At 41.0% G+C, this 23,103-nt stretch overlaps 2 protein-coding genes across 6 annotated transcripts in view; one reads left to right on the top strand and one right to left on the bottom strand.

The window, feature by feature from the left end:
• LOC140482544 (ciliary microtubule inner protein 2B-like) overlaps positions 1 to 9,043 on the top strand; it is a 30,044-nt gene extending 21,001 nt beyond the window's left edge. For both annotated transcript variants that reach the window (XM_072580085.1, XM_072580086.1), the window contains exon 6: positions 8,650 to 9,043. In XM_072580085.1, the coding sequence (XP_072436186.1) occupies positions 8,650 to 8,738 (89 nt within the window). In that variant the 3' untranslated portion in view covers positions 8,739 to 9,043. The remainder of the gene's footprint in view (positions 1 to 8,649) is intronic.
• Positions 9,044 to 17,682: 8,639 nt separating this feature from the next.
• The window catches only part of creb3l3l (cAMP responsive element binding protein 3-like 3 like), a 30,167-nt gene continuing 24,746 nt past the window's right edge, over positions 17,683 to 23,103 (bottom strand). For all 4 annotated transcript variants that reach the window (XM_072572455.1, XM_072572463.1, XM_072572447.1 and 1 more), the window contains one exon: positions 17,683 to 21,357. In XM_072572455.1, coding sequence (XP_072428556.1) covers positions 20,969 to 21,357 — 389 coding nt within the window. In that variant the 3' untranslated portion in view covers positions 17,683 to 20,968. The remainder of the gene's footprint in view (positions 21,358 to 23,103) is intronic.

The raw sequence follows: 23,103 nt of genomic DNA, 5'->3' as shown, positions 1-23,103 counted from the left end.
CCGAAGCCTGGAGGAAGAACGCCTCATCTTCCGCCTTGGAATACTTCAACCCCAGGGCATCAATGTTGACTTCAACAGTTTCCTCATTTCCCCTTCCCCCACCTCACCCCAGCTCCAAACTTCCAGCTCAGCACTGTCCCCATGATGTGTCCTACCTGCCTATTTTCTTTTCCACCTATCCACTCCACCCTCTCCTCTCTGACCTATCACCTTCATCCCCACTCCCATTCACCCATTGTACTCTTTGCTACCTTCCCCCACCCTCCCCCCTGACCTATCACCTTCATCCCCTCCCCCACTCCCCTACTCTATACTACTTTCTCCCCACCCCCACCCTCCTCTCATTTATCTCTCCACCCTTCAGGCACTCTGCCTGTATTCCTGATGAAGGGCTTTTGCCCGAAACATCGATTTTCCTGCTCCTCGGATGCTGTCTGAACTGCTGTGCTTTTCCAGCATCACTCTAATCCAGAATCTGGTTTCCAGCATCTACAGTCATTGTTTTTACGTAGAAACAGGCCCTTCAGTCCACCATATCTATGTTGACCAGCAAGCTACAAATAATACTAATCCTGTTTTCCTGCACCTGGTCCATTGTCAACCATGCCCTGGCATTTTAAGTGCTCATCCAGCTGCTTCTTAAATATTGTGAGGGTACCTGCATCCACCACCCTCTCAAACAATACATTCTGTATTTCTACCATCCTCTGGATGAAAAAGCACTTCCTCAGAAACCTCTAAATCACTGTTGCTCACCTTAAACCTATGCCATCTAGCCTTAGACACATCAGCCATGGGGAAAAAATTCTCATGATCTATTCTATTTATGACTGTCGTAATTACGTTTACCTCAATCAGATCCCTCCTCAGCTTCCTCTGCTCCAAGGAAAACAAACTCAGCTAATTCAGTCTCTCTTCATAATTGAGACTTTTTGTTCGCAAGCAACACCCTGGTGAATCTCCTCTGTACCGTCTGCAGTGCAATCACATCCTTCCAATAGTGTGGCTACCAGAATTGCACATAGTATTCTATGTGTGGCCTAACCAATGTTTCATAAAATTGTGACAAGACTTGCCTTCATTAGCCAAGGTGTAGAATACAGGAGCAAGCATCCTGCATGCCTTCAGCACTATATCTACCTGTGCTGGCACCTTCAGGAATCTATGAACTTGTACAACAAGGTATTTTTATTCCCCAGTACTCCATAGGGGTTTACCATTCATTGTATATATCCTTCCCTCATTGGACCTCCCAAAATGCATTACTTCCCATTTACCTCAGAATTACTCTTCTGCTCGAATTGCTAACAGAACAATATCAGTCTGTGCCTTGAGACTAGCCTCACTATCAACACCACCATCAGATTTCATGTCATCTGCAAACTTATTAATTATATGTCGCCATGTATGTAACAAACAGCAGGGGCCCCAGCACCAATTCCTGTGGTAAGCACTGGTCACAATTACAATTACAAAAACAATCCTCCACCATAATCCTTTGCCTCCTATTTGTACGCCAATTTTGGATCCAGTTTGCCAACTTGCCTTAGATCCCATGTGTTCTTAACTTTTGGGCATGTGGGACATTGTCAAAGGCTTTACTAAAATTCATGTATTCACGTCAAACGCAATACTTTCATCAATGTACTTCGTCGCCTTTTCTAAACAAAACTCAATTAAATTAGTCAGACAAGAACTCCCACCAACAAAGTAAGGTGGGGGGGGAGGGGGGGATGTGGAGGGGAGGGGGGGAGGGAGGCACAACGTGTGACCTAGGGAGATAGTGAGGAAAGAGATCAGTCTGAGACTGGTACAGCTTGGAAAAGGAGCAAATCAAATAGTCAGGACAGGCAGGTCCAAAGCAGGGAATGAGGTAAATTAAACTGCATTTACTTCAATGCAAGAGCCTAACAGGGAAGGGAGATGAACCCTGGGTATGGTTAGGAACATCATAGCAATTACAGAAACTTGGCTCAGGGATGGACAGGAATGGCAGCTTAATGTTCCAGGATACAAATGAGATAGGAAGGATAGAAAGGGGGGCAAGAGAGGAGGGGGAGTGGCATTTTTGGCCATACTTAGGGAGAATATTCCTGGGAATATGTCCAGGGAGGTTATTTGGATGGAACTGAGAAATAAGAAAGGGATTATTACATTATTGGAATTGTACTAAACACCCCCCAGTAGTCAGTGGGAAATTGACAAACAAATTTCTAAGGAGATTTCAGTTATCTTTTAGAATAATAGGGTGGCAATGGTTGGGCATTTTAACTTTCCAAACATAGACTGGGGCTGCCATAGTGTTAAGGGTTTAGATGGAGAGGCATTTGTTAAGTTGTACAAGAAATATTTCTGTTTCAGTATGTGGATGTACCTACTAGAGGAGGTGCAAAACTTGATCTACTCTTGGGAAATAAGGCAGCGCAGGTGACTGAGGTGTCAGCAGGAGAGCACTTTGGGGCCAGCGACCATAATTCTATTAGCTTGAAAAGAGTGATGGAAGAGGATAGACAGAATCTAAAAGTTGAAGTTATAAATTGGAGGAAGGCCAATTTTGACAGTCATGGGGTGCGGGTGTTCGCAGGTAAACGGATGGCTGAGAAATGGGAAGCCTTCAAAAATGAGATAACAAGAGTCCAGAGAAAGTATATTCCTGTAAGGGTGAAAGAAAAGGTTGGTAGGTGTAGGGAATGCTGGGTGATGAGAGAAATTGAGGTTTTGGTCAAGAAAATGAAGGAAGCATACAGCAGGGATCAAGAGAATCCTTAGAAGAGTATAAAGGCAGTAGGAGTATACTTAAGAGGGAAATCAGGAGGGCAAAAGGGGGACATGAGATAGGTTTGGCAAATAGGGTTAAGGAAAATCCAAAGGGATTTTATAAATACATTAAGGACGAAAGGGTAACTAGGGAGAGAATAGGACCCCTCAAAGATCAGCAAGGCAGGCTATTTGTGGAAGCGCAGGAGATGGGGGAGATACTAAATGAGTATTTTGCATCAGTATTAATTGTGGAGAAGGACATGGAAGATATCGAATGTAGGGAAACAGATGGTGACATTTTGAAAAATGTCCATATTACAGAGGAGGAGGTACTGGATGTCTTGAAATGCATAAGTGGATAAATGCCCAAGAACTGATCTGGTTTACCCTAGAACTCTGTGGAAGCTAGGGAAGTGATTGCTGGGCCCCTTGCTGAGATATTTGGATCATCGATAGTCGCAGGAGAGGTACTGGAAGATTGGAGGTTGGATAACATGGTGCCACTATTTAAGAAAGGTGAAAAAGGAAAAGCCGGGGAACTATAGACCAGTGAGCCTGACATCAGTGGTGGGCAAGTTATTGGAAGGAATCCTGAGGGACAGGATGTACATGTATTTGGAAAGGTAAGGACTGATTAGAGATAGTCAACATGGCTTTCTGCGAGGGAAAACATGTCTCACTAACTTGATTGAGTTTTTTGAAGAAGTAGTGAAGATGATTGATGAAGGCAGAGTGATGGATGTGATCTGTATGGATTTCAGTAAGGCATTTGACAAGTTTTCTCATGGTATACAAGTTAGCACAGGTAGATCACACAAATACAGGGATAACAAGCCTTTTGGATACAAACTGACTCGAAGGTAGAAGACAGAAGGGGGTGGTGGTGCCTCGCTTTTCAGACTGTGACCAGTGGTGTGCCACAAGGATTGGTGCTGGGTCCACTGCTTTTCATCATTTATATAATCAATTTGGATGTGAACATACGAGGTACAGTCAGTAAGTTTGCAGATGAGACCAAAGTTGGACTGTAATGGACAGCAAAGCAGGTTACCTGAGAGTACAATAGGATCTTGACCAGGTGGGCCAATGGTCCAAGGAGTGGCAGATGGAATCTGATTTAGATAAATGCTGTATTTTGGAAAGGCAAATCAGGACAGGACTTATACATTTAATGGTAAGGTCCTGGGGAGTGTTGCTGAACAAAGACACCTTAGAGTGCAGGTTCATAGTTCCTTGAAAGTGGAGTCTCAGGTAGCTAGGATAGTGAAGAAGGCATCCTTTCCTTAAATAGTCAAAGCATTGAGTATAGAGGAACCTCGATTATCTGGCATTCGATTACCAGAATTTCAGTTTATCCAGCAAGATTGCAAGCTCCCGATGCTTGACTAAACTGTAATTTCCGGCATCCAATTATCCCACAAAATACTTGTCGCTCGTGTCATTCGAATAATCAAAGTTCCTCTGTATAGGAGTTATAAGACCATAAGACCTAGGAGCGGAAGTAAGGCCATTCGGCCCATCGGGTCCACTCCGCCATTCGATCATGGCTGATGGGCATTTCAACTCCACTTACCCACATTCTCCCTGTAGCCCTTAATTCCTTGCGATATCAAGAAGTTATCAATCTCTGCCTTGAAGACATTTAGCATCCCGGCCTCCACTGCGCTCTGTGGCAATGAATTCCACAGGTTCACCACTCTCCGGCTGAAGAAATGTTTCCTCATTTCTGTTCTAAATTGACCCCCTTTAATTCTAATGCTGTGCCCGTGGGTCTAGTCTCCTCATCTAACGGAAACAACCTCCCAGTGCCCACCCTTTCTAAGCCATGCATTATCTTGTAAGTTTCTATTAGATCTCCCCTCAACTTCTAAACTCTAATGAATACAATCCCAAGATCCTCAGCCTTTCATCATATGTTAGGCTTACCATTCCAGGGATCATCCGTGTGAATCTCCGCTGGACACGCTCCAGTGCCAGTATGTCCTTCCCGAGGTGTTGGGCCCAAAATTGGGCACAGTATTCTAAATGGAGCCTAGCTAGAGCTTTACAAAGTCTCAGAAGCTCATCACTGCTTTTATATTCCAACCCTCTTGAGATAAATGACAACATTACATTTGTTTTCTTAACCATGGACTTAACCTGCAACTCAACCTTTAGGGAATCCTGGACTAGCACTCCCAGATCCTTTTGTACTTTGGTTTTATGGATTTTCTCACCATTTAGAAAATAGTCCACACCTATATTCTTTTTTTCCAAAGTGCAAGACCTCGCATTTGCTCACGTTGAATTTCATTAGCCACTTCTTGGATCGGTTATGAGGTCATGTTGCAGCTGTTCAGGACATTGGTTCGGCTATGTTTGGAATATTGTGTGCAAATCTGGTTGCTCTCCTATTGGAAGGATATTGTGAAACTTGAAAGGGTTCAGAAATGATTTACAAGGATGTTGCCAGGGTTGGAGGATTTGAGCTACAGGGAGAGTCTGAATAGGTTGAGGCTATTTTCTATGGGGCGTTGAGGCTGAGTGATGACGTTACAGAGGCTTAGGGGCATGAGGGGCATGGATAGGGTAAATAAACAATGTCTTTTTCCTGAGTTGGGGGAGTCCAGAACCTGAGGGCATGGGTTTAGAGTGAGACGGGAAAGATTTAAAAGGGACCTAAGAAGCAACTTTTTCACACAAAGAGTGGTGCGCTTATGCAATGAGCTGCACCAGAGGAAGTGGTGGATGCTGGTATATTTACAACATTTGAAAGCCATCTGGATGGGTCCATGAATGGAAGGGTTTAGAGGGATATGAGCTAAACGCTGACAAACGACGCTAGATTAATTTAGGGTATCTGGTTGGCATGGACAATTTGGACCGAAGGGTCTGTTTCCTTGCTGTACATCTCTATGACTCTAAATCTGTGCTGACTAATCAATCGCTGCCTTTCTAAATGTTGATTAATCCTGTCGTTCAGAACGTTTTCCATTAATTTCCGGACCACTTTTGTCAGACTAACTAAACTGTAATTACCTGGTTTATCCCTGATGCCTTTCTTGAAAACAGGAACCCCATTAGCTATCCACTAGTCATCTGGCACTTCACCTATAGCCAGAGCATTGTTAAATATCTCCACCAGTGCCCCAGCAGTCTCTTCCCTTGCTTCCCATAGCAACCTGGGATATTTATATTAAGCCCTTGGGTTTTATGCACCTCTATACTGTTAAAACATCTAATGCCTCCTCTTCATTAATCTTACCATGCTTTAGAATCTCACCATCCTAATTGAAATCTCCAGCTACAATGTCTTTCTCCTCTGTGAATACAGGTGAGAAGTATTAATTTAAGACTTCACCCACATCCACTGGCTCTGCGCACAGGTTGCCCTTTTGGTCTCTGCTAGGCCCCATGTGGTCAATCAGGAGCTGCAGCTAAATACACTTCCTACATATGTGGTCACCATGGAGACTGGAAGTGTCCCTGAATTCCCACATATGTCATTTCACTGAGCTGGGTTCTTCTGCCAAATCAACTACAAACATTAAACTAGGAGCAAATTACTCAATCTTACCCCATACCCACCCAATCAGATTCTATTGCTAACAAACTGCAAACCACAAAAATAAGGACTTTGCACACTGTCTCCCACCTAGTACTAATCTCTCAGTCCCTAAAGCTGGATCCTAGCCCGCCAATCCTCTTGCCCTACATCACTTTTTTAACCTTGACGCTGACGCTATCAAGCCAAAGCGGCCTGATAATTGTTTATGGATGCACTGACGCTCAGTTGCAGTAGTGTGTACTATCTAAAAGTTACCCTGCAGAAATTCACCAAAGATCCTGAGACAGCACCTGCCAAACACACAACGATTTCCATCGAGAAGTACAAAGGCCACAGATACATGGGAACATCATCACCTTCAAGCTCCCCTCCAAGCCAATGATCATCCTGACTTGGAAAAATGTCTCTGTTCCTTCACTGTCACTGGCTTAAAAACCTGGAATTCCCTCCCAAAGAGCACTGTGGATCTAGCACATGGACTGCAGCAGTTCTAGAAGGCAGCTCACCTTCTCGACGGTAGCTAGCTAGTGATGTTCACATCCTATGAGTAAAAAAAAACATTCAATTGGTATTTGACACCTTTGCCACTCATGTAGCGTTGTTTTCTGTTATTTGGAAATAGTTGATTGCCATTCTATAACAAGATGGAGTCAAAGAGTGTGGTGCTGCAAAAACACAGCAGGTCACGCAGCATCCAAGACTCAACATAAGCCCTTCATCAAGAATGTGGAGGGGGAAGAGGACTGAGAGATGTGGAGGGGTAAGAGTGGGGCTGAAGGGAAGGTAGCTGGTAAGGTAGGTGGATGCAGGCGGGGGGGTAATAGTAATAGGTCGGTGGGGAGGGTGAAGTAGATAGGTGGGAAGGAAGATGGATAGGTAAGACAGGTCAAGAGGGTGGTGCCAAGTTAGAGGGTTGGATCTTGAATGAGGTAGGGGGAGGGGAGATTTGGAAACTGGTGAAGTCGATGTTGATGCCGTGTGGTTGAAGGATCCCAAGGAGGAAGATGGGGATTTCTTCCTCCAATTGTCGGTTGGCTTGGATTTGGCAGTGGATATAACAAGATGGCAGAGTTAGTTTATATTGTAAACCTGGAAGAAATGACAGAACTGTAGCACCCAATGATTATTAACAAAATGCTTGGAGGTCCCAAGTGTCATTCATATTGTCGTCTTCATCTCAGGCAACCTTTACCTTAAATATCTAAATACTGATCCAGTGACAGGTGAAACAGGATTCCCATTAAAGGTTTATTCTAAATCACATGCTCCAATTGTCTTTGTAGTTTAAATCCATGAAAATTCAACGCAGTGAAGCCCATAGGGTTGCTAGAAACACAAATTACAGTTCTTTCCAATCCCTTACCCCTCTTAACATCAAACCTTGAAGATGCCAGCTCAGCCATGTGACATTCGCCAGTTTTCCCCAGGCATTATTTTTACATGTATTTGCCAGTGTTGATTTATGACAGAACTTATAATAAAGCATATGTTAGTAATATGATGTATAAGATAGGTGTGATATAAGAGTGGATAGACTAACCTGTACAAACAAATGTGTTACAAAGAATCAGAGAGATCACCAGAATTTCAGATAGTCAGACAATAATCATTCTTAGGTTACGCCAAGAGCTGAAGACTTAAGATGGAGACAGTCCAGTCTAAGGGCATAGACTCTCAGCAGTACAGGACAGAGCTCCCAAGTCCCAAACCTCTTGGCAGTACAATCCATGAGGAACTGATCAATAAATTATTCAGTCGGTGAAGATAGATTAAATTATTTTCATTCTTGTTCCTGAGTCAGGTGTGCTCTCAGACCGAGTAAATAGTATGTTAGGCTGACCCAATAACCAAATTCTCAGGTTGTCTGGGCTCTGATGAAAGGCTACCTTGATCTCAAGCATGAAACCTGTTTCTCTCTACAAAAGCTCGTCTGACCTGCTGAGTTAAGATCTTATTTTTTATCTTTTATCTTCCCAGCATCTTATTTTTATGCCAAGTTCTCAATGTGTCTTGATCAACAGAAAAATGTTGGAAGATGCAGGAAAGGGACAGAATCTGAAACATTTACTCTGTTTCAGGTCCTGTCAGGTTGGCTGAGCATTTTCAGCAACCACATTTTGCTTTTCTAAATAAATATTCAAATTTAGTAGAAGTAAAATAAAATTGCTTACTTTTTATTGTTCGTTGGACCTCGATTGAATTGAAGCAGTTGTAGAATTTTATTTATACAGTTTTGGTTGAGCTGTTTAATGCATTTCTAAAAAATAATAGATTTAAAGTAATAGATTGAAGCACCTGTAACTGTATTGCAAATGATGACCCTGTTCTGATTTTACTTCAAGGATACAAATACCAGTTTGGCCACACTTTTCAACATCTTACTCAGAATGCATTAGGAATGAGCACCATCCAGAAACAAATCTTGGATTGAAAATCCAATGGAGCAGATTAATATCGTACTGATGATCAATATTGTTTAAAAGATAATCAATATTTAGAGAACATTTAACTTGTACTAAAAGACTGCTATAATTTCTTGCAAGGATGATAGAGATCCACTGGCTGTAATTTTAAAGTGATTTAAAGCGCTTACAAGATTCAAAAGGATTCTTAAGAAAACAGTCCTTCTACTCTGGACATGACTTAATGCGGATAATTTTGGCACTTTAATCATATTGTGAATTGCTGAAGTGTATTGATTGTTCAGTGTCGTATGCATAAAGAAATAAAGTCTACTTGAAGGTATTTTGGACAGTTTTCTCTACAATTTGGGCTAAGAGCAACCTGAACATTCCCAGGATTACATTTAGATAAGATCTACAACATAGAAATAGGCCATTTAGTCTCTGAATTCCATTAACGTGTTTACACTCTACTTGAGTCTCCTCCCATCTTATCTAAATTTATCATGATTCCTCTATCCCTTTTCCCTCAAGTGTTTTTCTAACTGCTCCTTAAATGTTTGTGTTCTATTCACGTCCACCAGCCCCTATGTGGGAGTGGTTTCCACATTCCAGTTTCTTCTAAATTCCCTGTGACACTTCTTGGTGACTGTCTTGTATTGATGATCAACAGTTATATCCATCTCCACTAGAGGGACCGTCTCTCAAGCTGTAGAAGGAAAGTCGTTCACCAGTGTCTGTTCCCAGTCACTGCCCAGTTCTTCTTCATGGAAAATATATTTGGCAAGCAGTTGTAATGTCTTGCGTAGCTGCAAAACCTGGTAGCACTCTCAAACCATGAGGAATAGTTGGTCAGGACACCAGAGGGCAGCAGACATTTTTCAAACTGTACTACAGGACCCAACATGTTTGGGAAGGTTGACGGGGAGATATGTGGGAAGTTGGAGAAATACAGGCAAGAAAGAATAATACAAAGCAAACAAATGCAGTAAACCATCTTGCTGTATGTAGGCAGCTCAATGCAAGCTGGAGGAACAAAATCTCATTTTCCCTGAGACACTTTATAGCCTCTAGGACTCAACATTGTGTTCAATAATTCCAGAGCCTGACTGTTAGGTTAGATTAGATTACTTACAGTGTGGAAACAGGTCCTTCGGCCCAACAAGTCCACACCGACCCGCCCCCACCCAGACCCATTCCCCTACATCTAACACTATGAGCAACTTAGCTTGGCCAATTCACCTAACCTTCATATTTTTGGACTGTGGGAGGAAACCGGAGGAAACCCACGCAGATACGGGGAGAATGTGCAAACTCCACACAGTCGCCTGAGGCGGGAATTGAACCTGGGTCGCTGGCACCGTGAGGCAGCAGTGCTAACCACCGTGCCACCGTGCCGCCCAATTATCATCCTCCATTTTAATTAAAAAGCCTCTTAACCCTGTTGTGTCTGGTTTGAGTTTCATTGGCTTTGGTCTCAGCAGAGCACTCATTTTCACACCTACTATACATCGTTATCTCTCTTTTACCACCAATAGCACTCCCTTTATCTTTGGGCACTTGCTTCCCCACCAACCCCCCGTCAACAGCATAAAAACACAATTTTCAACACCTTTTCAGTTCTAACAAACTGATAGCCAACACGAAATATGAACTCCGTTTTTCTCTCTCCACACATGCAGCCAGACCTGCTGAGTTTCTCCCGCATTTTGTTTTTATTTCAGACTTCCAGCAGTTGCAGTATTTTTCTTTTATATTAGAAGATTCTAGTAGTAAAACAGGAAAATTACCATTGCAGCTAGGCTATCTCTTGCCTGTCCACATCACTCAGCAACATTTGACTGCTGCTGCTAAAAGTAAGGGGATAAACTACACAGCACCAGTCTACTGCCAAGTTAAGAAGCTCCAACACACGGATTCCCAGGATGATTCCTTGCTTTCAGAAAAATGTAATGAGGGATTGACTTCCTTTCATCAATTGAAATTCATTTTTTTTTGTTCTAAATTCATGAATAAGTCATTTACCCTGTCCCACCATCAAATTAGATGATAGGTTCTCTGCATCCTGGCCCATGTGTCTCATCCTTGATCGATACCCGTTGATGCATGTGCTGAATTCATGAAAATCTGGTTAACAATGGAATAAAATCATTAGAGTCAGCTTGGATTAAAAGAAATGCCCTAAGGACCCAAAACAACATAACAAAGGTGACTGGGTTCCAAAAAAAAGAGTCATATTGGACTTAAAACATTAACTGTGCTTCTCTCACCACAGGTGCTGCCAGACTTGCTGAGCTTTCCCAGCACTTCCTGTTGTTTTTATTTTTGATTTCCAATATCTGCAATATTTTGCTTTTGCATTAGAGTTGTGGTAAATGGTTGTTTTCAGACAAAAGGATGCTAAACTGTAATATTCCCCAAGGTTAAGCGCAAACACCACTTTTTATTTTAACAATTGCATCAACTGCCAATGGAGGAAAGATTTAAGCGGCTGTTGTTATTGTATCATAAGATTTAGGGTCCCTATGGAAAAGGACAATGACCAACCAGGAAATTCATTGGGGGAGGGCAAACATCAGTGGTGTGGGAATGGATCTGACCCAAATAAGTTGAAATCAAAGATAGACAGGCAAAACAATAACCTAACAACAGAAAAGCATAGTTTGAATGCTGTGAAAGTACAGATCCACACAAGGAAAATAGTAGAGCAAATAAATCTTGAGCTTCTTAGATGACGCAAGAGATAGAGAGTAAAATTAAGCAGAAAAAATGTACATACAAGCCATTCTGTTATAACGCACGTTACATCAATGTGAATTCGTTGTAAAACGATTGACAAATTGGGGCACTGTTTCTACAGCAAGAACTTTTGAAACAGGTGTTGTTTGTAAGGCGATTGCACAAGAACGCAACCACCACGTTAATGAAGAACTGACTGTATGACAGATGTCAGGTGGGTAATGTAATTGAGAAGCATGTGCAGTGTGGGAAGCTCAAAGGGGCATTGAAAAGAAAAAATAGAGATGTAAACAAAGAGTAGGAGAGAAGCCTGGCAACTATGAATAAAAAAATGTGAGCCTTCAGTAGGTATATAAATACTACAAATCAAAAATGGCAAGGGGAGGAATGGAACTGATTATGGACTCAAAAGAGATAGCATGAGGGTAGAGGGCTTGTCTGCCAAGGTAAATTATTATTTGCTTTTGCCTTTACCAAGGAAGAAGATACTGCCCAAGTCATAGTGAAAGAGGAGGTGCTGGATGTACTCAATGGTAAGATGTATATATAAGGAGCTGGCCCTAGGTCAAATTGATAAATCACCAGAATCAAATGAAATATATCCAAAGATACTGAGTGAAGTTGGATAGAAAATGCAGAGCAATAAAGTTCCGTTATATCAGGCAATTGAATCTATTGATTTATGACATAAATATTGGAATACAAAATTTTCAGATGATACCAAACTTGGAGACAGAGCTGACTGCGATGATGATATCAATTGACTGCAACAGGACAAAAAAAAAGTGCAGACAGGTGACGGGTGAATGATAATACAAAGTAGTTTGAACTGATGTAATTTGGGAGAAAGGATAGGGAAAGGCAATATAGATTAAATGGCACATTTCAGAAAGACAGGGGAAGGGGTTTCATGTATGCAGATCCTTGAAGGTTATAGGGTAGGAGCAACTCACACAAACCTATGATCCCTATCACCTGGAAGGACAAGGTAAGTGAATGTATGGAACCACTACGATCACCCACTTTCCCGTTAATATCCTGGACCTCCCTTCCTAACAACACTGTATGTGATTGCACATCCCAAGGGTGGCAGTGGTTCAAGAAAGCAAGGCAGCTCAATACCAGCATCTCTATGGCTGTTGGGGATAGTCTATAAATTCTGACATAGCCAGTGAAGTACATGTGTCAAGAATAAACAAAAATAATATTGTTATGATCAAGGTTGGGGAAGTGCATGGTCTCCCTACCATCTCGATACTTCAAAAGCACAACAGATATTTAGGCACATTGTAACAAATTGTATGCCTTCTCCACATCAGGCTCAGAGTTAAACAAATGCATCAATAAGGTGTTTTAATAAAGAACAGAAACATGACATATTCAGCAATGATGCAGAGCAGTTTGAAACGTAAAAATATAAATATTTATCCCACTAAATAAGTCAACAAGCACACACCATGTAAAGAAACATAATGATTTTCCCTGCAGAGATTGAGATGACTGATAATAATATCTCTCAAAGGAAAGAAAGATTAGAAAATAAAATTACTTTCAGTCAACATCCTGCAGCAAACATGTAGGTGCCACCAAGGTGAGGCAGTTATCTCTGTGAGACGTCTGCAGATACAATTCACTCAAGAATTGTTGTGAAGAACTCTGTCAGGTGGTTCTCAGAAGATCAGCTGCTTTCAGTTCCCGTACTGAACTTAAATTGAGGACCTTTTACAGAAAGGCAGAAGCTGAGCTGGATAGTTTCCTTCTTTTGGTAGGTTGTGACCCAATTGAAATCCAAACAATGTCAAAACTAAACCCTATTCCTAACAGCCATAACCTCTTTCCACCTCCCCCCACCCCCACAACCCTGCGTCCTGAACAGGTGGTTGTTGCCTTAAGGGTTTAGAAACCTGAAGCAATCTTGAAAGGAAATCATAGAGCTACCCCTCACTGAATGTAAAAAGTACAGCATGGGAAGAGATAAAGGAGAAAAGAGAAACAAATAGAGCCTGAAACCTAGTGTAGCTATGTGTATGTTAGAGGCACATCATTGGGAATACATATATATTTATGGATTATAAGAATTGGAAATGAAGGTTGGACAATATCTGCATTGCAAAGGATTTGTGACTTTTTGGAAGGAAAACATCAAAAGCTCAAGAGCACTGGTCTGTTGTTTGCTAAAAGCCAAGCAATTTTGGGGAAAAAACTTTAAACCAGAACAAATTTTGAAAGGGTTTGTGCTAACATTTGCCTAGCAACAGCCTCTGGGCTTTTGGTTTCTGTTTTGCCCCAGATGTGACAGTTATTCAATTGCTGAGAGACTTGCAATGAAGTAACCCTTAAAGAAAACTAGTTGAAGATATAGCTGTGAAGTACTGTGTGATTAAGAAAGTTTCACCAATTAGTATCTCTGAAATCAATCTCTAAAAGCTAAACTGTTAGAATCATATAGATGTACAGCACAGAAACAGACCCAACGAGCTGCCTGAACTGCTGTGCTCTTCCAGCACCACTAATCAAGAATTTGGTTTCCAGCATCTGCAGTTATTGTTTTTACCACAGAAACAGACCCATCAGTCCAACTAGTCTATGCCAACCAGATATCCTAAATTAATCTAGTCCCATTTGCCAACATTTGACCCAAATCCTTCTAAACCTTTTGTATTCATATACCCATCCAGATGCCTTTTAAATGTTGTAATTGTATCAGCCTCCAACACCTCCTCTAGCAGTTCATTCCATATAGGCACCTTGATATTCTGACTAGGTATCAATTGGTTCTTGAAGCATAAAATTGAAAGCATAAAAGCTTTGAAATTTAAGGAAACTGCCTGAGTAGAACTACTTTGAAAGGAAAAGTAATTTTGAATGTTTTTGATAAACATTAGGAAAAAGACCACGTATGAAGCTCTCAGATAAATTGTTTTCTTGGAAGAATTTAAAACTTCAACATCTGCAGCAATTGATCCCCATGTTGAAGACAATAGGGTTGCAACAGCTAGATAGACAGCTGAGATGGTGATGATCATAAATTGTAGGTTTAGCTGCAACCATGAGACCGAAGGTAAGCAGTCCTCTGAGCACAGGAGATGTAAATAAAGTTGACAAATGGAGGCAATGGCCTAGTGGTAGCACTACTAGACTAAATCCAGAAACTTAGTTAATGTTCTGGGAATCTGGGTTCAAATCCCACCATAGCAAATATTGAAATTTAAGTTCAATAAAGTAAAAGTCTACTCATGACCACAAAACCATTGCCGATTGGTGGAAAAAATACATCTGACTCACTAATGTCCAACAGGAAAAGAAATCTGTTTTCTTCACCTGGTCTGGCCTACATGTGACTTCAGCCCCACAGCAATGTGATTGATGCTCAACTCCCCTCCGAAATAGCAAGCAGTCAGTTCAGGAGCAGATAGGGACAGACAATAAATACTGGCCAGCTAGCAACACCCACATCCCATAAGTGAATTTAAAAAAAAGATTTTGTCAAGATGAAAAGTAATCTCTTATTCTTCAAATGATACAGCTAAATCTGTAACTATCTTAAGGGATAGATACTGCTCAAATGCTTTTGCTGGGGAAGGACCTAGGTTGTCCTCCAGAAAATGGATTGAAAGCCAACGGTTTAATAAATGGAATAAGTAGAGATTATATACTTGTTCCTTTGTATAAAGTACACTTATAATGTGATTTCATGTCTGGAACACTGATGGTCAGATTTGCTCCAAAATTACCAGTGTAACCTGGGTAGTGATCTGGCTTATGTGAAAGTTAGAACTTCACTCACAATCATAGAAAATCCAAAGGTGTTTTAAGAGACAGAACATTTGCAAGAATAAGTTCCAGGTATTTTTCCATCATGTATGGTGATACAGCAATGGCAGAGTTTTGTGCAGGAATGTGCAAGCACCTGCATTTTGGTCAGAAGAATCAAAGGCAGATTAATATTTAATTGGATTGTCTCCAAAAAAAGTGCAGTACAGAGGGATCTGGATGTTCTTCTGCATAAAACACAACCATTAGCATGCAGGTACAGAAAGTATTTAAGGCGGCAAATGGAAGTTTGGGCTTTGCTGTTAGGGAGTTGGATATTCAAAAATAGTGAAGTCTTGTTACAACTCTATCGGGCAATGGTGAGACTGAACCTGGAGTTCTGTGTACTGTGTACTTGTAGTTAAGGATGTGTCTACTGGCAATGGAGGCCGTTTTAAAGAGATTCACTAAACTGTTTCTAAAAAGGTTTATTTTTTGAGAATAGTCAAACAGATTCTACCTTTATTCACTGACCCAGTCAAGGGAGCTCACATTCCCTGAATGAAGAAAAAGGTCAATCAACTCAAATCCAGGAAATTACTGCAGGCGTTCATCTAGGTTCAAACATCTTCAGTTGTTTCATCTATGACCTCCTCTCCATCATAAAGTCAGAAACAGGATGTTCGATGATTACAATGCTCAGCATCATTCACGATTCCTCAGATACTAAAGCAGCACACTTCCATATGTAGGAACATTCAAGCTTGGGTTGATAAATAGCAAGTAACATTCAGCCACATGAGTGCCAGGCAATGAGCATCTCCAACAAGAGTGACTCAAATATTTCCATTTGATATTTGAGAGCATTGCCATTGCGGAATCCCCATCTGCCAATAGCCCAGGGGTTACCATTGACTGGAAACTGAACTAAACCAGCCATATATCAATTGTGGTAGAACAGATTGCAGATTGGGAATTCTGAGGAAGTAACTTACCTCTGGGACTGCACAATGTCTGTCCACCATTTCCAACGAATGTCAGGAATGGAATATTCTCCCCTTTCCTGAATGAGTGCAGCTCCAACAACACTAAAGAACTTTGATATCATCCACATAAAGCAGGCTTTTGATTGATATCCCATCCAAGCTCTCCAACATTCAATCCTACCATCAAAGATGCACAGTGGCAACATCTAAAAGATGCATTGCAACAATTCATCAAAGCTCCTTCAAGGCACCTTCCAAATCCATGACTCATACAGTCTAGAATGACAAGGGCAACAGGGAACACCACCACTTACAAATTCCCCTTCAACCAGTATCTTAACTTGGAAATATGTCATCGTTACTTCAGTGTCACTGGGAAAAATCTTGGCATTCCTTCCCTAACAGCTTTGTTGATATTCCTACACCACTGGTCAGCAGTGGTTCAAGAAGGCAGCTCACATCAGCTTCTCAAGAGCAGTTCAGGATGGGCAATAAATGAAAAGTTCAACATGAGGAACATTTGAGGATTCTGGGTCTATATTCAGTGAGCCGATGGAATTCATTGCCACAGAGGCCTGTGGAGGCCAGGTCATTGATTATATTTAAGACAAAGATAGATAAATTCTTGATTGTCAAGGGGATCAAGAGTTAGGGGGAAAAGTGGGAGAATAGAGTTGAGAAACTTATCAGCCATGATTGAATGGCAGAACAGATTCGATAAGCTAAATGGCCTAATTTCTACTCCTTTTTCTTATGGTCTAAATGCTGGCCCAGCTAACAGTGCGCACAGCCCTTGACTGAATCAATAAAACATGAATTGGACTTTATAACTGAACTTAATGCTATCCATTTAATATTCGAAGGCACAATTTCCATCAATCATGGAAGTATAGGACTCCTGACTGACCCTTCCCAAGCTGCTATCTCTAAGTAGCATTTAGGGCAGCATGGTGGCTCAGTGGTTAGCACTGCTGCCTCACAGTCCCAGGTTCGATTCCAGCCTCGGGTGACTGTGTAGAGTTTGTACATTCTCCCTGTGTCTGTGTGGGTTTCCTTCCACAGTCCAAAGATGTGCAATTCAGGTGAATTGGCTATGCTAAATTGCCCATAGTGTTCGGTGCATCATTCAGAGGGAAATGGGTTTGGGTGGGTTACTCTTCGGAGGGTCGGTGTGGACTGGTTGGGCTGAAGGGCCAGTTTCCAACTGTAGGTAATCAATCTAATCATCTTGCTGCTGTAATTTAGCATATATTTTGGAAAAGTTCTGTGAGGCACTGGTGGCACATCAGTAATGTGTGAATGACACCAATTTGAAGCTAGTGAAACTTTTTGTTCACTGAATGGGCTGTATCCAATGATGGAAGCCTTAATGCAGAACAATGCAGTATTATTAACAGGGAGTTACACGAAGTTTGCTTTGGGGGAAACAGTAAATTATATGTGAAGAGTACAAATCATAAAGCAAAACATTTAATGCCACAAATTATTTAAAATGTAAATTTTCAAAATTATATTTTAATATGTACAGAAGTCTCACATACGGAGAGCAACAATGCAGATATATTCTAAAACTCCAGCATATTCACGCAGCTGAACAAAAGCATCAGGCAGGAATTAATGCAATCATGGAAAAGACATTCAGTGCGGTATGACTACAATATTCCCGAAACTGTTCCTGCAGTTACATTAGAGCTTTGAACAAATAAACTCGTGTGAAAAGTTGAAAATAACATTGAAAATAACAAGTACTGCCTTTCACTCATTGGCTTTAAAGAAATTAATGATTATTGTTACATAGTTTTTAAAGCAATTTAATGCTACATATTATCTAGTATGATAGAGTAGGGAATGGTAACATGCATAGTTATAGATAATGATAGCTCAACTGAAGGAAAGTGTGTGTAAAATATTAAACAGTTCCTAAAACAAGCTTCAGATATTCCAACTAAGATTATTATAGCAGATCATAAGAATAAACATGACTGTAATAGCTTTTGTTTTAAATTTTCAACTTATGCAATTCACTGTATGCTTTGAACTAACTGTACTTCCATACAGTACTTTTTACTTTTAATAGTTAGTTACAGATACACAATATATTTACATGCTGCCAGCAAGCATAGAGTCAAATTTTATGATGTTTATTTCCTATATGCTTACACCCACCCTTCTGTAAAACAGAATAATCGCAAACTGAACCATTTCTCTCTTTTGATTTAGGGCCACAGGTTGATCAGATCAAAAAAATGTGAAGCCACTTTGATCGCAGCTAAAAGAATAAAAGAAAAGAAAAAGCATTTATATGGGGCCTTTAACAAAACATCCCACGGGCCTTCACAATCAAACAGGAAGACAGGGCAATAGTTCAAGTGGATGTTGATGCTTGAGGAAAGGCAATGGCCTTGCGCACTTATCGCTAAGACCATTAACGTGGACACCCAGATAATGTTCATGGCAGATGGTGGAATTTGAATTCACTAAATACCCAAAATTTTTAAAAGTGTAATAGTGACCAAGAAACCGGTGTTGATTGTCAGGGAAAACTCATCTTCAGGAATGAAGACTGCGATCCTCACCTGGTCTGCCCTACATGTGACTCCAGACCCACAACAATGTGGTTAACTCTCAACTGCCTTCTGAGTAATTAGAGATGGGAAATAAATGCTGGCCAAGCCAGTGACAACCTCATCTGTAAATGAATAAAAACTAAATGTTAAAGTCTGGCTTCTTTAGGGGCTGTGAGAGGGGAAGGAAAAGCAACAGGAGAAAGAGAGGGGAAGTTAATGACATTGGGACTGTGGTTTGGTGATGAACAGCTGGATTACAGGACATGGAGATCGAAAAACATGTTGGTGAGAGATGGGGGTTGGGAAATCAGGCTGTGTGCCCAGAGGAAGTGATCTGGCCTGCCACGAGAAGTGTACAAGTCTTAAAGTACAAAATGAAATGGTCAGCTCAGTGTAATGGAAATGAACATCCTACAGGAAGATAACATATCCATAAACCAGTACAGAGAGGGGTTAAAGCATCATTCAGAAGTAGATGAAAATCTCAAATCAAACAAAGTCAGATAGTACGGATCTTACATAAAAAGATAAAGCAGACAATACAACATATTGCCTGAGAGAGTCTCAGAAATACTCAAAAACAGAGTGTGCTGAATATTAAAACCTCTGACTTCAAATTGAATTCCTAAAGGCTGAGAAACATTAATAGGATAATTAGTTCCTTCACTATGAAGTTTAATGCAGTACAGCAATTTAATCTAACAAACGTTGATAGCATGTTGCAGCATGTAGCATTGCAGATGCCTTGTAATCTGAATGGCACAATATTATCTCTAAAGGCAACAAACTTTATATTTCTGTAAACCTAGCAGTAATATCTTGGATAGCCCTTCTTCATCGTTAATAGTTGAATGATGAAGCTACTTGTAGACTGAACCTATCAGAGACTTACAAGCAACTCCAGTGATGTGGAATGTCAAGCAGAGTTGATAGCAATGAAAAGTTAAAAGGCAAACAAAACAAAGAATTTTGATTGAAAGACCAGCATGGGCTCTGCTGCCTCAAAATATTAACTTCAAAATGTTTTGAAATTACGAGTAACCCATCAAACCCTTAACATAATAGTTCAGACATTAATTATCAGATTCAGAGTCTGCTTTACATAATGGGTAGATAAAATCTGGAGCCCTCTTCCCTAAAAAAACGGTTGAGGTATTATAAATTAGGAATTTCAAATTTTAAATTGATCGGGTTTGGTTAGGTCAGGCGGAAGTGAGTAAATGCAGTTAGCACACAGATCAGCCAAGACTTAACTGAATCGGACAACAGACTTAAGGGGCTGAATGACTTACTTCCGTTTCTAGTAGGCAGTTGTCCAAATGTCATATTTCATAATCACATACTAAACTTGTGATGAGCCACCCAGTCATATGCTAGACTGTTTTACAACATAAGACAAGATTAACAGAAACAAGGAGGTGCCGGTAAACAAACAGGGCAAGAGACAGAAATTTAGATTGTTTTGCTGCACTTCGTGATCAATTTGAGCCATATATGTTTGATGCCAGCAGAAGAAGTACAAAGAGCAGCTATGCCTTGATAAACTCTATGAATGATTGCAAGAGGCTTAGTTAAAAATAAGTCAGGAGCAGATAGCCAGATAATGAACAGGAAATGAATACATGTTAGAAAGAACATTCTTACAAAGGAAGAAGCTGGAACAATACAATGCAAATGGGCAAAGGGAACTGCAGTTGACAGATTTACAGAGAAAGGAATTGATCCCTTCAAACAACCACAAATCCAGCTGCACAATCTAATGGCGAAGAAACATTTTAATATGTGCTGCATTTCAAATGGAGTAATACAACGTGATGAATCAGCAGCACAGAATCAGGAGAGGCTACTTCTCAGAGGATCTTGAGAAGGGAGGAAACAGGAAACACATGTTCAAATATAGAACGATGCTTCTAAATAAAGGTTAGACAAACTTATGAACCCATAACATGATACTGCAATATTTAATCATTTATACTGGCTACAAAACAGGATTCTGGTAACTGCCACTTTATCACACTAATGAGACAATGCAATTTAAGAAATAAAAAAAAAGCCAACCCATTCCTGTAAATGATGCTGAGTTTCTTTTACTTATTAAGTAATTCAAAGAACAAACTTCCACGGTACCTACATGAAAAACATACGTTCATTTTACTCCTCCATTTCAAAAACAAATTATGTACAATTCATAATTCACTGACAGGAAACACTCTGCTACATTTCATCTGACCGTGGATGTGCTTTTATGATTACTGTTGCAGTGTGCTCTGTCCAGTTTGGCGTGTTCACCACTGAAGGAGAGATGCCATAGCTACCACCTTTATCATTTCCCGATGCTGCCCTGCCCAGGCTTGTGTCATCTTGGACAGTAGTCTTCACTATTCTATCCATGTCTGAAGAGGAATTGGTGTTCAGTGTTGATTTGATTGCCAAGTCAGAAGCTTCAGGTGTGCTGTTCTGACTTCCTGACAATAATGTTTGAGGAATTTCCCTGTCTAAGCCTGGATTCTTTTCTGTTATGTCTGGATTAACATCTGGATTGTAGGCTTTTGGCACCACACGTATGTGAGATGATTCACTATCAAGTAAAGTCCTGGAAAGAACTGTAATGAAGAAAAGAAACTGGTCATAATAATCCAAAAAAAAACAATGCATACATTCCACAGAACCAAGTGATTAGCAAGAGCCAGTTTAAAGCAATTTGTTATTTTGTGTAACCCTACTGGACAGCTTACTGATGAAGGGCTTTAGCCCAAAACATCGATTCTCCTGCTCCTTGGATGCTGCCTGCTGTGCCTTTCCAGCACCACACTCTTGACTCTAATCTCCAGCATCTGCAGTTCTCACTTACTAAGTAAGTTGTGCACAGTGAGGAAGGAGAGATCTTATCCAGAGTAAGACGCAGCCGGAGTGAATATATAGTTCAGGGAATTTGGAAGCAGCATGGGAATTTGGTGGGAAACTTGCTTTTCTTTGTTCACGGTTACAAGGTTTATTTCTTACAGGATAAATTGAAGCAGAGGATCAAGTACCCAGCAGAGTGACCTCACAGGTCACCATACATACAATGGGTGGTGATAGCTAGTAGAGTCATCGAGTCATAGAGATTTACAGCATGGAAACAGACCCTTCAGTCCAACCCATCCAGATATCCCAACCCAATCTAGTTCCACCTGCCAACACCTGGCCCATATCCCTCCAAACCCTTCCTATTCATATACCCATCCAAATGCCTCTTAAATGTTGCAATTGTACCAGCCTCCACTACATCCTCTGGCAGTTCATTCCATACACGTACCACCCTCTGCGTGGAAAAGTTGCCCCTTAGGTCTCTTTTATATCTTCCCCCTCTCACCCTAAACCTATGCCCTCTAGTTCTGGACTCCCCTATAAGGTCACCCCTCAGCCTATGACAATCCAGGGAAAACAGCCCCAGCCTGTTCAGCATCTTCCTGTAGCAAAGATCCTCCAACCATGGCAACATCCTTGTAAATCTTTTCTGAACCCTTTCAAGTTTCACAACATCTTTCTGATAGGAAGGAGACCAGAATTGTATGCAATATTCCAACAGTGGCCTAACCGATGTCCTGTACAGCCGCAACATGACCTCGCAACTCCTGTACTCAATACTCTGAGCAATAAAGGAAAGCATACCAAACGCCTTCTTCACAATCCTATCTACCTGTGACTTCACTTTCAAGGAGCTATGAACCTGCACTCCAAGGTCTCTTTGTTCAGCAACACTTCCTAGGACCTTGCCATTGAGTGTATAAGTCCTGCTAAGATTTGCTTTCTCAAAATGCAGCACCTCGCATTTATTGGAATTAAACTCCATCTGCCACTTCTCAGCCCATTGGCCCATCTGGTCCAGATCCTGTTGTAATATGAGGTAACCCTCTTTGCTGTCCACAACACCTCCAATTTTGGTGTCATCTGCAAACTTACTAACTGTACCTCTTATGCTCGCATCCAAATCATTGATGTAAATGACAAAAAGTAGAGGGCCCAGCACCGATCCTTGTGGCACTCCACTGGTCACAGGCCTCCAGTCTGAAAAACAACCCTCCACCACCACCCTCTGTCTTCTACCTTTGAGCCAGTTCTGTATCCAAATGGCTAGTTCTCCCTGTATTCCATGAGATCTAACCTTACTAATCAGTCTCCCATGAGGAACCTTGTCGAACGCCTTACTGAAGTCCATATGGATCACATCTACTGCTCTGCCCTCAATCGTCTTTGTTACTTCTTCAAAAAACTCAATCAAGTTTGAGAGACATGATTTCCCACGCACAAGGCCATGTTGACTATCCCGAATCAATCCTTGCCTTTCCAAATACATGTACATCCTG

The sequence above is a fragment of the Chiloscyllium punctatum genome, chromosome 1, assembly GCF_047496795.1.
Source record: "Chiloscyllium punctatum isolate Juve2018m chromosome 1, sChiPun1.3, whole genome shotgun sequence".
Classification (NCBI taxonomy): Eukaryota; Metazoa; Chordata; class Chondrichthyes; order Orectolobiformes; family Hemiscylliidae; genus Chiloscyllium; species Chiloscyllium punctatum.
The sequence above is the reverse complement of the archived record's forward strand: the minus strand, read 5'-3'. Positions and strand labels throughout refer to the sequence as shown.